The sequence below is a fragment of the Peromyscus maniculatus genome, chromosome 5 (genome assembly GCF_049852395.1).
Source record: "Peromyscus maniculatus bairdii isolate BWxNUB_F1_BW_parent chromosome 5, HU_Pman_BW_mat_3.1, whole genome shotgun sequence".
NCBI lineage: Eukaryota > Metazoa > Chordata > Mammalia > Rodentia > Cricetidae > Peromyscus > Peromyscus maniculatus.
The window spans coordinates 58,168,092-58,179,792 of NC_134856.1; the positions used below are offsets into that span (position 1 = coordinate 58,168,092).

At 39.0% G+C, this 11,701-nt stretch overlaps 1 protein-coding gene across 1 annotated transcript; it reads right to left on the reverse strand.

Moving 5' to 3' along the window:
* Window positions 1-437: 437 nt before the first annotated feature.
* On the reverse strand, window positions 438-6,960 carry LOC143273347 (uncharacterized). Its single transcript, XM_076572310.1, is given in 4 exon segments — window positions 438-1,202; window positions 1,204-2,796; window positions 3,943-4,003; window positions 4,202-6,960. Coding segments are annotated over 4 exon segments (2,097 nt in total). The 5' UTR covers window positions 4,236-6,960; the 3' UTR covers window positions 438-793.
* Between the last annotated feature and the right edge of the window lie 4,741 nt (window positions 6,961-11,701).

Here is an 11,701-nt window from a genome sequence, read left to right on the forward strand (position 1 = left end):
ATAGGCTGGATTTTGTCCTCAGTGACAGTTGATTTTGTGCTTAGGGATTGGTTGGTTTCATGCTCACTTGGGCAGGAGTAGAGTGTGTTTCTTTGGCTCTGGATTCAGGGCCAAAGTGTGTGTCTTTCACTGATTCAGGTTTCATAAATCATATTTTTCCATGCTCTGCGGGGGTAAACAATATAAAAATGGACGTCATAAAGTTTGAAAAGATTGCTGTCACTGTCAAATTATTTTCTACAGCATAAATACTCTTGAGTAGTTGAATGCAAGTGTCTTGGATAAAGATCTTATCAAATACTTTATAAGTACTTCCAACAAGTACTCAAAGTCTCTACAATATGCAAAGGTTCTAACAGATAGATTACACTCAAAAAGATCTACTCCTCTACAAAGTGCATAACTTTACTACACTGATTATATTTTTAGGGCTTGTCTGCAGTATTTTTCTCATGATTTCAAAGACTACTCATACAGCCAAAGGCTTTACCACACTGATTACATTCATAGGGTTTCTCTCCACTATGTGTTCTTTTATGCATTTCAAGAGCATTGTTACAAGTAAAGGCTTTACCTCATTGATTACATTTACAGGGTTCCAATCCAGTATGTGTTCTTTTATGCCCTTGAAGATGGTTGTGTCAAACAAAGGCTTTACCACATTGATTACATTCATAGGGTTTCTCTCCAGTATATGTTCTTTTATGGATTCCAAGAGTATTTTTATGAGTGAAGGCTTTATCACATTCATTGCATTCATAGGGTTTCTCTCTAGTATGTGTTCTTTTATGTATTAGGAAATCCTTGTGATGTGCAAAGGCTTTACCACATTGATTGCATTCATAGGGTTTCTCTCCAGTATATGTCCTTTAAAGCCTTTGAAGATGGTACTGTCGTACAAAGGCTTTACGACATTGATTACATTCATAGGGTCTCTCTCTAGTATGTGTACTGTTATGTATTTGGAGACCGTTGTGACGTACAAAGGCTTTACCACATTGATTACATTCATAGGGTTTCTCTCCAGTATGTGTTCTTTAATGTCTTTGGAGAGAACTGTGACGTGAAAAGTCTTTACCACATTGATTTCATTTACAGGTTTTCTCTCCAGGATGTGCTCTTTTATAAATTTGGAGATAACTGGGATGAGAATAGGCTTTACCACAAAGATTACATTCATAGGGTTTCTCTCCAGTATGCAAACTTTTATGTCTTTGAAGATTACGGTGGTCTGCAAAGGCTTTACCACACTGATTGCATTCATAGGGTTTCTCTCCAGTATGTGTTCTTTTATGGATTTCAAGAGTATTTTTACAAGTGAAGGCTTTTCCACATTGATTGCATTCATAGGGTTTCTCTCCAGTATGTGTTCTTTTATGCATTTGAAGAATATTTCTTTGAGTGAAGGCTTTACCACATTGATTGCATTCATAGGGTTTCTCTCCAGTATGTGTTCTTTTATGCACTTGAAGAACATTTCTTTCAGTGAAGGCTTTACCACATTGATTGCATTCATAGGGTTTCTCTCCAGTATGTGTTCTTTTATGCCTTTGAAGATGGTAGTGTTGTGCAAAGGCTTTACGACATTGATTACATTCATAGGGTTTCTCTCCAGTATGTGTTCTTTTATGGACTTCAAGACTATTTTTATAAAGGAAGGCTTTACCACATTCATTGCATTCATAGGGTTTCTCTCCAGTATGGGTTCTTTTATGCATCTTGAGATTATTGTGACATACAAAGGCTTTACCACATTGATCACATTCATAGGGTTTCTCTCCAGTATGTGTTCTTTTATGGACTTCAAGACTATTTTTATAAAGGAAGGCTTTACCACATTCATTGCATTCATAGGGTTTCTCTCCAGTATGTGTTCTTTTATGCCTTTTGAAATCTTTGTTATGTTCAAAGGCTTTACCACATTGATTGCATATATAGGGTTTCTCTCCAGTATGTGTGCTTTTATGGATTTCAAGAGTACTTTTATGAGTGAAGGCTTTACCACATTCATTGCATTCATAGGGTTTCTCTCCAGTATGTGTTCTTTTATGCGACTGAAGAGCATCCTGATGTAAAAAGGCTTTTCCACATTGATTACATTCATAGGGTTTCTCTCCAGTATGTGTTGTTTTATGGTGTTTTAGAGTCCTGTCTCTTGCAAAGGCTTTACCACAAAGATTACATTCATAGGGTTTCTCTCCAGTATGTGTTCTTTCATGGAGTTTAAGAGAACTGTGCCATGCAAAGGCTTTGCCACAAAGATTACATTCATAGGGTTTCTCTCCAGTATGTGTTCTTTTATGGAGTTTAAGAGAACTGTGCCATGCAAAGGCTTTGCCACAAAGATTACATTCATAGGGTTTCTCTCCAGTATGTGTTCTTTTATGGCTTCGAAGATGACGGTGCAGTGCAAAGGCTTTACCACATTGATCACATTCATAGGGTTTCTCTCCAGTATGTGTTCTTTTATGGATATCAAGAGTATTTTTACGAGTGAAGGCTTTACCACATTCATTGCATTCATAGGGTTTCGCTCCAGTATGTGTTCTTTTATGCATTTGAAGAGCATCCTGACGTTCAAAGGCTTTACCACAAAGTTTACATTCATAGGGTTTCTCTCCAGTATGTGTTCTTTTATGGCTGCGAAGATGACGGTGCAGTGCAAAGGCTTTACCACATTGATTACATTCATAGGGTTTCTCTCCAGTATGTGTTCTTTGAAGATGACTGTCATGTGCCAAAGCTTTATCACATTTAGTATACACAAGTTTGTCTCCAGTATGACCTCTTTCATGCCTACAAAGATAATTGGCACGTGTAAGGGCTTTACAATGCTCAATACAGGGTTGAATCTTCATATCTGTATGAATTAATTTTACAATTAGGTCCAATGGTAAAAAGGAATATGATCTTAAGGATTTATCACTGTGCTTACACTCATGTTGTTCCCCTCCATGAAGGGTTGTTTTGCATCTTTGAAAATATCTGTAATGGTAAGATCATTTATTACATGCTTCACATTTACTGAGTCTCTTTTCTAGATTAGATTTTTCATATATTTGAAGAGAACTGGAAAAACTCAGAGTTTTATCACCCTTATTGCGTTTATAAATTTTCCTATACTTTGAGTCATACTACATTTACTAGTTGAACTAGAACAAACAGAAATATTTACACAGTCCTAGTATTCACAGGGCTTTTCTGCAGTGTGAGTTTGTGGATGTATTAACAATGAAGCTGGAAAACCAATTACTTGTATACTTGAATCAAATTCAACAGTTATACTCAACATGGGGAATGCTACATATCTTCTAATGTTTCTGAGAGGCATATTACATCTGTCCATATACCTGTGCTCATATGGCTCATATCCAAAGTAACATATGATGGACCTAGTAAAGGAAGAATAACAAAAGGTTTCCGCATTGAATTCACAGTTTGATTTTTTATTCCACATAGAAATGTGGTATAGGGATCAAGGTTTCTCCACAACAAATGTCCCTCGACTCTTCATTTTAAGTGTCCTACTCATTAAACTTAGCACAGTCACAACAGGCACATGACTAACACTAGCGTTACTATGGACTATTTGGCCATTAGAAAGTTTTGGAGACATACTTATTACCTCTTGAGCATACCATTTGTAATATGAGTAGTATGAAACTAAATAGATTGGCAGTTCTACACCATAGCTCTCATGGAGCTATGGTTCAAATGGTAATATCTGTTAAAGCATTGTTTCCTTGTCTTCTTTCTTTAAAAAATGCCTTGCAAATGCAATTTGCCTACCTGAAATTGAGGTATATGGTTCTGTGAGAATTTAGTAATCATCATTGCACATGAAACTGTGCTTATTTACACTGTTGCTTTTGTTTAAAGCTTACAGGACACATTACAATTTCTTTGGAGGCACATTTGTATCAGCTTGCACATCATAATTACCTTCCATGTCTTCTAGAACTTTGACAATGTTCTTCAATATTATGGTCTTCCCAACTGTACCCTAAAATATAGTACCAAAAAAATGTATGGTATATTATTGAAAATTATGGAAAATTTAAGTAACTATCCTCAGTGAACCTTAGAGCCATGCCTGATTTATTCTCCTCACTCCTCTTTCTAATGAAACTATAGAAGAGCATCAAAAAACAAGGAACACCTGTCTCCTTATTTTAGAATATGAAGAAAAATTCACTCTTACCTATGGTAGTGAGGTTCCTGTAAGTCTCCAGCATAACATCTTTGTAGAGCTTCTTCTGAGAAGAATCCAGCAAAGACCACTCTCCCGAAGTAAAGTCGATATGTACATCATCATAGGTCACTACATTCTAAAACATCCCATACATGTGTACAACAGAAAGTATGATACTGGTAACATTATAAATATATAGTTCTATGACAGTATAATCATATAATTCTTGTACTCCCCAAACTTATTCCATGATATAGACATTATAATGTAATCACCAAGTCCCTTTGAAAGGAAACTGAATAGGAGGTTCACCTCTGTCATTTCTGTACCCTGTGTATGGGATATCATCTTGCAAGAGAAATGCCTATTAAAAAAAATAGAGAGATAAGTAAACAGATCCACAGTACACAGTATACATGAGAGAAATTGTATGAACAATTACTAACTACAAAAAATAAAAATAAGATGAACAAGTTGGGTATATTGGCTCATACCTTTAACCAGTCCACTCAAATCCGAGGCAGGTATATCTGCCTCAGAGCTGAGTGCCAGCCTAGTCTATGTAGCCAGTTCCAGGACAGTCAGAAGTATATGTAAAGACTCCCATTCAAAAATCAGTGAAACACAAAAAAATATATATATATAAAGAACTCAGAGTTTTTGCTAATGTTTCTACAAAGAGTTCTGTATTTATCTTCTGGAAGCTTAAAGTGCCCCTATTGAAACTTACAAAAACATCAATAGATTTGACTAAAAGGCACTGCATATTTAAACATATGGACAGAGCCGGGCGTGGTGGCGCACGCCTTTAATCCCAGCACTTGGGAGGCAGAGGCAGGCGGATCTTTGTGAGTTCGAGGCCAGCCTGGGCTACCAAGTGAGCTCCAGGAAAGGCGCAAAGCTACACAGAGAAACCCTGTCTCGAAAAAACCAAAAATAAATAAATAAATAAATAAATAAATAAATAAATAAATAAAAATAAAAAATAAAAAAATAAAAAAAATAAACATATGGACAGATGAAAACATTAGCAATATAATGTTAATCATAATTGATCAAGACAGGGCAGTAGAGATGGCTAAGTAGTAAAGAGCTCTTGCTGATCTTGCATATAAGTGAACTCAATTGCCAGCACTCACTTGCAGGATCACAACTATCCATTATCCCAAGTTCAGGACTTTTGAGACTGTCTCTTGATCACTATGAGGACAGGTACCCATGTGGTACATATCCATACAAACAAGAAAATACGCAATATCATTTAAATTTTTAAGACAAACACACCAGGCAGGAAGGTGATGTATCTGCAATCCAATGACTCAAAAGGCTCAGACAGTATTAATGTCATGAATACATGCCATCCTGAGAAAGAGAATGATACCCTCTGCCAAATTCTAAAATTCAAGATATGAATGAAGCTCTGCCTCTGCTTCCCAAGGGATGGGATTAAAGGCATGCGCCACCACCGACCGACTGATAACTGTTTTTGTTGTGTATACTTTTACTGTGTTAAAGTTAAAACTATTCATTTTTATTTACCAAAAAAGAAGAAATGTTGTGGAATACTTTTTTTTTTCTTTTCAGAGACAGGGTTTCTCTGTGTAGATTTGCGCCTTTCCTGGGATTCACATGGTAGCCCAGGCTGGCCTCGAACTCACAGAGATCCACCTGGCTCTGCCTCCCGAGTGCTGGGATTAAAGGCGTGCACCACCACTGCCCGGAGTGGAATACTATTTTAATATGGGTTAATTTGTATATGCTGTGGAACATTTCTTTTAATAATGCAAACATGTGTTACATTCTTTTATGCTGCAGTTGTTTAAATCTATGAAGCTGTGATGCTTTGCCTGTCTAAACTACCTAATTGGTCTAATAAAGACCTGAATTGTCAATAGATTGGCAGGAAAGGATTGGTGGGGCTGGCAGGCAGAGAGAAAAAATGGGAGGGGAAATTTGGGATGAAAGATGGAAGGAGCAAGAAAAGGAGAGGATAGCAGGGCCCAACAACCCAGCTACACAGTAAGCCTGAAATGCCCTTCCAGACATTCCTTTTACCTGACTCCTGAGGACTGGGAATCCTGTGGTGACCTAAACCCTTACGAATGAGACAGAATGGGGAGTGTATGGCAGCTAAACTGGAGAGCTGCTCTAATATCAAGGTCAGTGGAGACAGTAGAGAGGCAATCCATGGAAACCACAAGGTCCTGGAAGTGAAGACCTACTCCTCCAGAGAAGGTATTCTACAGCTGTTGGGAAGCCAAAGCCAGAGTTGGCAGGGTAGACAGACCCTAGCCCTGCAAGATTTCAGGTGAAGGAAGAAACATAGACAGTAGACATGTTAACATAAGGTTGAGGGGGGAGGAGGTCTAAGGAGCCCTATCCCTAGACAAAGTTCTACAGGAATCTAATAACTATAGAGATAGAGTACTATTCTTTTCCAGGCTTGAGCCTTCTAGTTGGTTGTCCAAAACAAAGTGGTCTGCCCTGACATCATATACATACATGAAAGACCAAATAGACTTAGCAGCTTATATTTAAATATTTATGTGCCTAGAAATATAAATCTATATGTAATAATAATAACAAAACAAAAAGAGATAACCAATTTAAGACATAGTAAGTATGGGGAATGAAGTGACTAGAAAGAGGAAGGAGAAAGAAGTTCTTAGGTGTTTATATTTTAAATATTAATCTTAGGCCACAGAAATACATAGGGAAAATAAAATACAAATGGCTGACAAATGATTAAAAGTGTTTTATATACTTAGCTATTGGATAAATGCAAATGACAACCTCTGTCGCTGTGGAGGTTGGTGTTAAATCTTCAGCTATGTTTTTCAATGGTAATACCAATAATGTTCATGAAATTAGTAAAATTCCATGGGAAGGAATATGAATAGAGAATAGATAGAATGCAGAGATTAAAAGGGTGCAATGGCATGGGGGGGGGTAAAGTGGGATGGGGGACTGTGCTGCAGGTCGCAGGAATATATCCTACGAACTCAGCTGGTTAGGGCAGAGCCACTACCTAAAGGGATCAAGGAATTCCTTCAGAGGAAGCCCAATTCCAAGGAGCATTTGGTGTTATTTGGCAGTCTTCTGTTATGAAAATCATGTGTGCCATCATAGCCTTCGCTATTGATTTTTTCCCTAAGAAGTGCTAACAGTGTGGACTGATCACTATTTGGACATATACATTCAAAGAATTTGGAGAACAGCCTCAGGAAAGGTTTCCTTCCCCGCTCCTGCCCCAGCCCATCCATTTCTCCCCTTTCAGCACTGGAATCAGATATCTCCCTTAGCCACTTTCAAGGACTAAAAGAAATAACAATCCAGACCACCACATGCTAGTCTCCTGATTTCAGGTAAATTCCACAAGGAGATACCACCTAGGTCAGGTGGACCTTAAGCAATAGCTTTACACAATTTAGTTTGGACCCTCCTTTCTTACAGCCTTACTAATGCTATGGAGCCCTAATCTCTTCTCTCTCTCTCTTGGTTTTTTGAGACAGAGTTTCTCTGTGTAGCTTTGGTGCCTGTCGTGGAACTCACTCTGTAGCCCAGGCTGGCCTGGAACTCACAGAGATCCATCCACCCGCCTCTGCCTCCTGAGTGCTGGGATTAAAGGAGTGCGCCCTCACCGCCTGGCAACCCCAAACTTCTTACCTAACCACTTCTCGGAATGTCGACTGAGCACATGGATCCCCTTTTTCATACACTAACCGGTCATTAGCACTCAGTTGACCTCCTCTTTTACCACTCCCATTTTGGGTTGTAAAAGGCCTGACAGTCTCTACCTGAGGAAAATTCTTACCTACCTTTATGACCCCATAGAATTCAAGCCTGGTGGCCTTCTCTGCCAGAGGATTGCTATTGCTTGGGTTTATAATTGGATTCCTGGGAGACTTGGGGGGAATGTAGAGAACTTACAGGAGAAGAACTGAGGGGGGAAAAGAGGATTTTGACCAGAGAGAATGTGTGGAAAAGAACCTAGATGAGGCAGAATTAAGACAAGAGAATTAAGATAGAAATTAGAGGGAGGGGTAGATAAATATATAGAGAAATCAGTCAAGAAAGGAGCTAGGTATGGAAACAGAACTGAAGCTATGTAAATAGGATGTTATAACAGAGAAATTAAAGCAAGTGGGCTATAGAGCTTGGTGTGCTGAGATTTTATTTCCCCAAAATAGTCCTCGCCTTTTGCAGTTTACTCTCCTGAGCCCCTGGGAAGTATAGTATTAAGGATCATCCTTCTAATATTATACAAGAGGACTTGAAGTAGGTCATCAGAGGGAGAAGGGAAAGAAATAAATAAAACAAAAGACCTTTTGAAAAACATATGGAAAGCTGGAGAGATGGCTCACAGGTCAAGAACACTGGGTGTTCTTCCAGACATCGTGGGTTAAATTTCCAGCAAATACATGGTGGTTCACAACCATCTATAACAGGATCTGATGTCTTCCTCTGGCATACAGGTATACACGCAGAGAAGTCATACATAAAATACAAATAAATAACATTTTAAAAAACATGGAAATTACGATACATTAATATCACTAACATATACTCACATGCAGAGAAACACAAACAAACACATGGAAAGGGTAAAATAAGGAGAGAGGAGAGAGAGACAGAATTAAAATGGAGTTACTCTGAAAAAGAGCATTATCCCTACAAAACACCAGAGGGTAACAAATAAAAACTCTGCCATGTATGAGTTACTTCTTTGGGAGTTCTTGGCAATTAGATCCCAAAGACTCCTCCAACATTACACCAAATTGCTCTTGGTTATCCTACAGAACTTGATGGTAAGACTTGATTGCCAAAGACACCATATGTTTGAGCCATAGAGCATGGCAAAATCAAAGGGGTAAAGAAGCAGAAGCTTTATCCTTACTGACTTGCTTTCACAGTGCTGGAAGGTGTTATGCAAGTTACTGGAAGAGACAAGTAATCATCACCCGTGCCAAACTACAAACACTTCAAGCTGCAGTAATGACTGACCTGGCAAGAGCTGCCCACTGCTGCGACAGTAACACAAATATCATAGGAGTAAGCAATGACTTCCTGACTGTATCTGAGTCCCTCTCCACAGCAAGAAACACATACCCGGCATGATTATCAGACTAAGAACCTAAAAATAGATAAGGCACAAGCCTTAGGGAAGAATGTATTACTATTATGCTACTAAGTGGACATAGCATTAAACTGACTTAAAACAACTTACCATTATATTGACAGCTGAAAGGACCTCCCATCCCTCAACTAGACTATGATTGACATGGTGACACGTATCTGGCCAAGGTGCAGAGAATAAACAACTGGGGAATGCTCAGTCTTAAAGCCACAGATATAGCTCAATCCCCTCCTAAGTCTCAGGGGTCATTGTGGAAGATGTGGTAGGAAAAACATAAAAGACAGAGGTGTGCTCTCTTCTCCCAGACCCAATCCCCAGAGACTTGTCTCTAGTGCTGGAACAGATCACCAGCTGAAGCCTCCCTTCCCACTCCCTGTCCACATATCCTGTGGATCCCACAGACCATCCTCTCTAAATCTCTCTCCCCACACTCGTTGCTTCATCCCAGCCACCAACACCAGCAGGCATTCCCTGTGAACACACCAGCAGAGCAGGCCAATAAATCAGGTGACACACAGTCATCACACTATCTCAAGATCCAGAGATGAAACAGAAACCAAGGAACATACACATACCCAATAAGGACAAACCCAGACCTAGAATCATCCCAAACTCAGATGCCTAGAAGCCAGCACAGGAACATAATCAATAACAGCCAAGGCTTAATGTGTCCACTAGAGCCCAGCTTTCCTGGGCTCAATCACAGCAGGCCCTGAATATTCCCACACACTTGCAACACAAAGAATGACTTTAATGCCAACTATATGAAGATAATGGAGGTCCTTAAAAAGGAAAGGAATAAATCCCTTAAAGAAAGCCAGGAAAACACACACAATGGTTATTGGAGGAAATGAATAAATTCCTTCAAATAAAACCAAGAAAAAGGAAACAAACAATTGAAGGAAATGGATCAAATTGTTCAAAACCTGAAAATAGAAATAGAAGCAAAAAGAAAATGCAAATTGAGGGAATTCTGGCAATTAAAAGTTTAGGACTGCAAACAGGAACTACAGAGGCAAGCATCACCAACAGAATGAAAGAGATGGAAGAGTGAACTGTAGGCACTGAAGACAAGACAGAGAAAATAAAAATACTGGATGCTCCACTTTCCTATCTAATTCTACAAGAAGCAGTGAACATAGTTCTTCGGATCGGACACTAACTTTCAATTATTCAGAGGACTACAAGACATAGATTTGCAGCACTCAAAAGTTGGGAGGAAAACTGCCATGAATTGGTGGACAGCCTGGGCTACATAACAAAAGAACAAAAATAAAATTCCATTCAGGATAGTAAGAAAAGGCAGAAAAAAATGCAAGTCACTGAAAAACTCTAAGACCTCAAAATGGCATGAGCTGACAACATGTATCTGGTTCATGTATGGGAAATAACTTTTACAAACTTGTATAGCCACTGTGAAAATCAAAATGGCAGTTGCTCAGAATATTGAGTGTAGATCAGCCCCAAGATGCTGCTATACCACTCTTGGGCATCTAGCCAAAGGATGCTCCACCCTACCACAGGGAAACAAGCTCAGCTATGTTCACTGCAGCTTTATTCCTAATAGCCAGAAACTGGAAACAGCATAGATGTCCCTCAACCACAGAGTTGATCAAGAAAATGTGCAAAAAAAAAAAAATTTTAAAAAAGCCGGGCGGTGGTGGCGCACGCCTTTAATCCCAGCACTCAGGGAGGCAGAGCCAGGCAGATCTCTGTGAGTTCGAGGCCAGCCTGGGCTACCAAGTGAGTTCCAGGAAAGGCGCAAAGCTACACAGAGAAACCCTGTCTCGAAAAATCAAAAAAAAAAAAAAAGAAAGAAAGAAAAGAAAATGTGCAATATTGATACAATGGTGTGTTACTCAGTTATTAAAACAAGGAAATCATAAAACTTGCGAGACAAATGGATGGAACTAGAAAAAAAATTTATTCTCAGTGAGTTAACTGAGACCCAAAAAGACAAACATACTATTAACTCCCTTCTAAGTGGATATTGGCTGTAAAGTAAAGGATATTCATTCTACAATCCACAGACTGAGAAAGGCTAATTAACAGGGAGGGCTCCATGAGGAGACACATGGATCTTCCTGGAAAGAGGAAACAGAATAGATTTTCTGGATAGACTAGAGGTGGGTGGGGAGGGGGCAGGAGAGAGTTGCAAGGAGAAATGGAGGTAGAGAGAATGGGGAGACCACTGGATGGGAGACAAACTGTGCCAGGAAAAGTGTGGTCTTGACCAATGTTACCCAGCTACCTATGATTCTATGTATATAGTAATTAAATAAACATGGATTTCACAACTTCCAAAAAATTAACTCAAAGTGATCCTTAAACTCTTATGTTTCTGACCCTCAAGCTACTGGTATTTCTTCCAA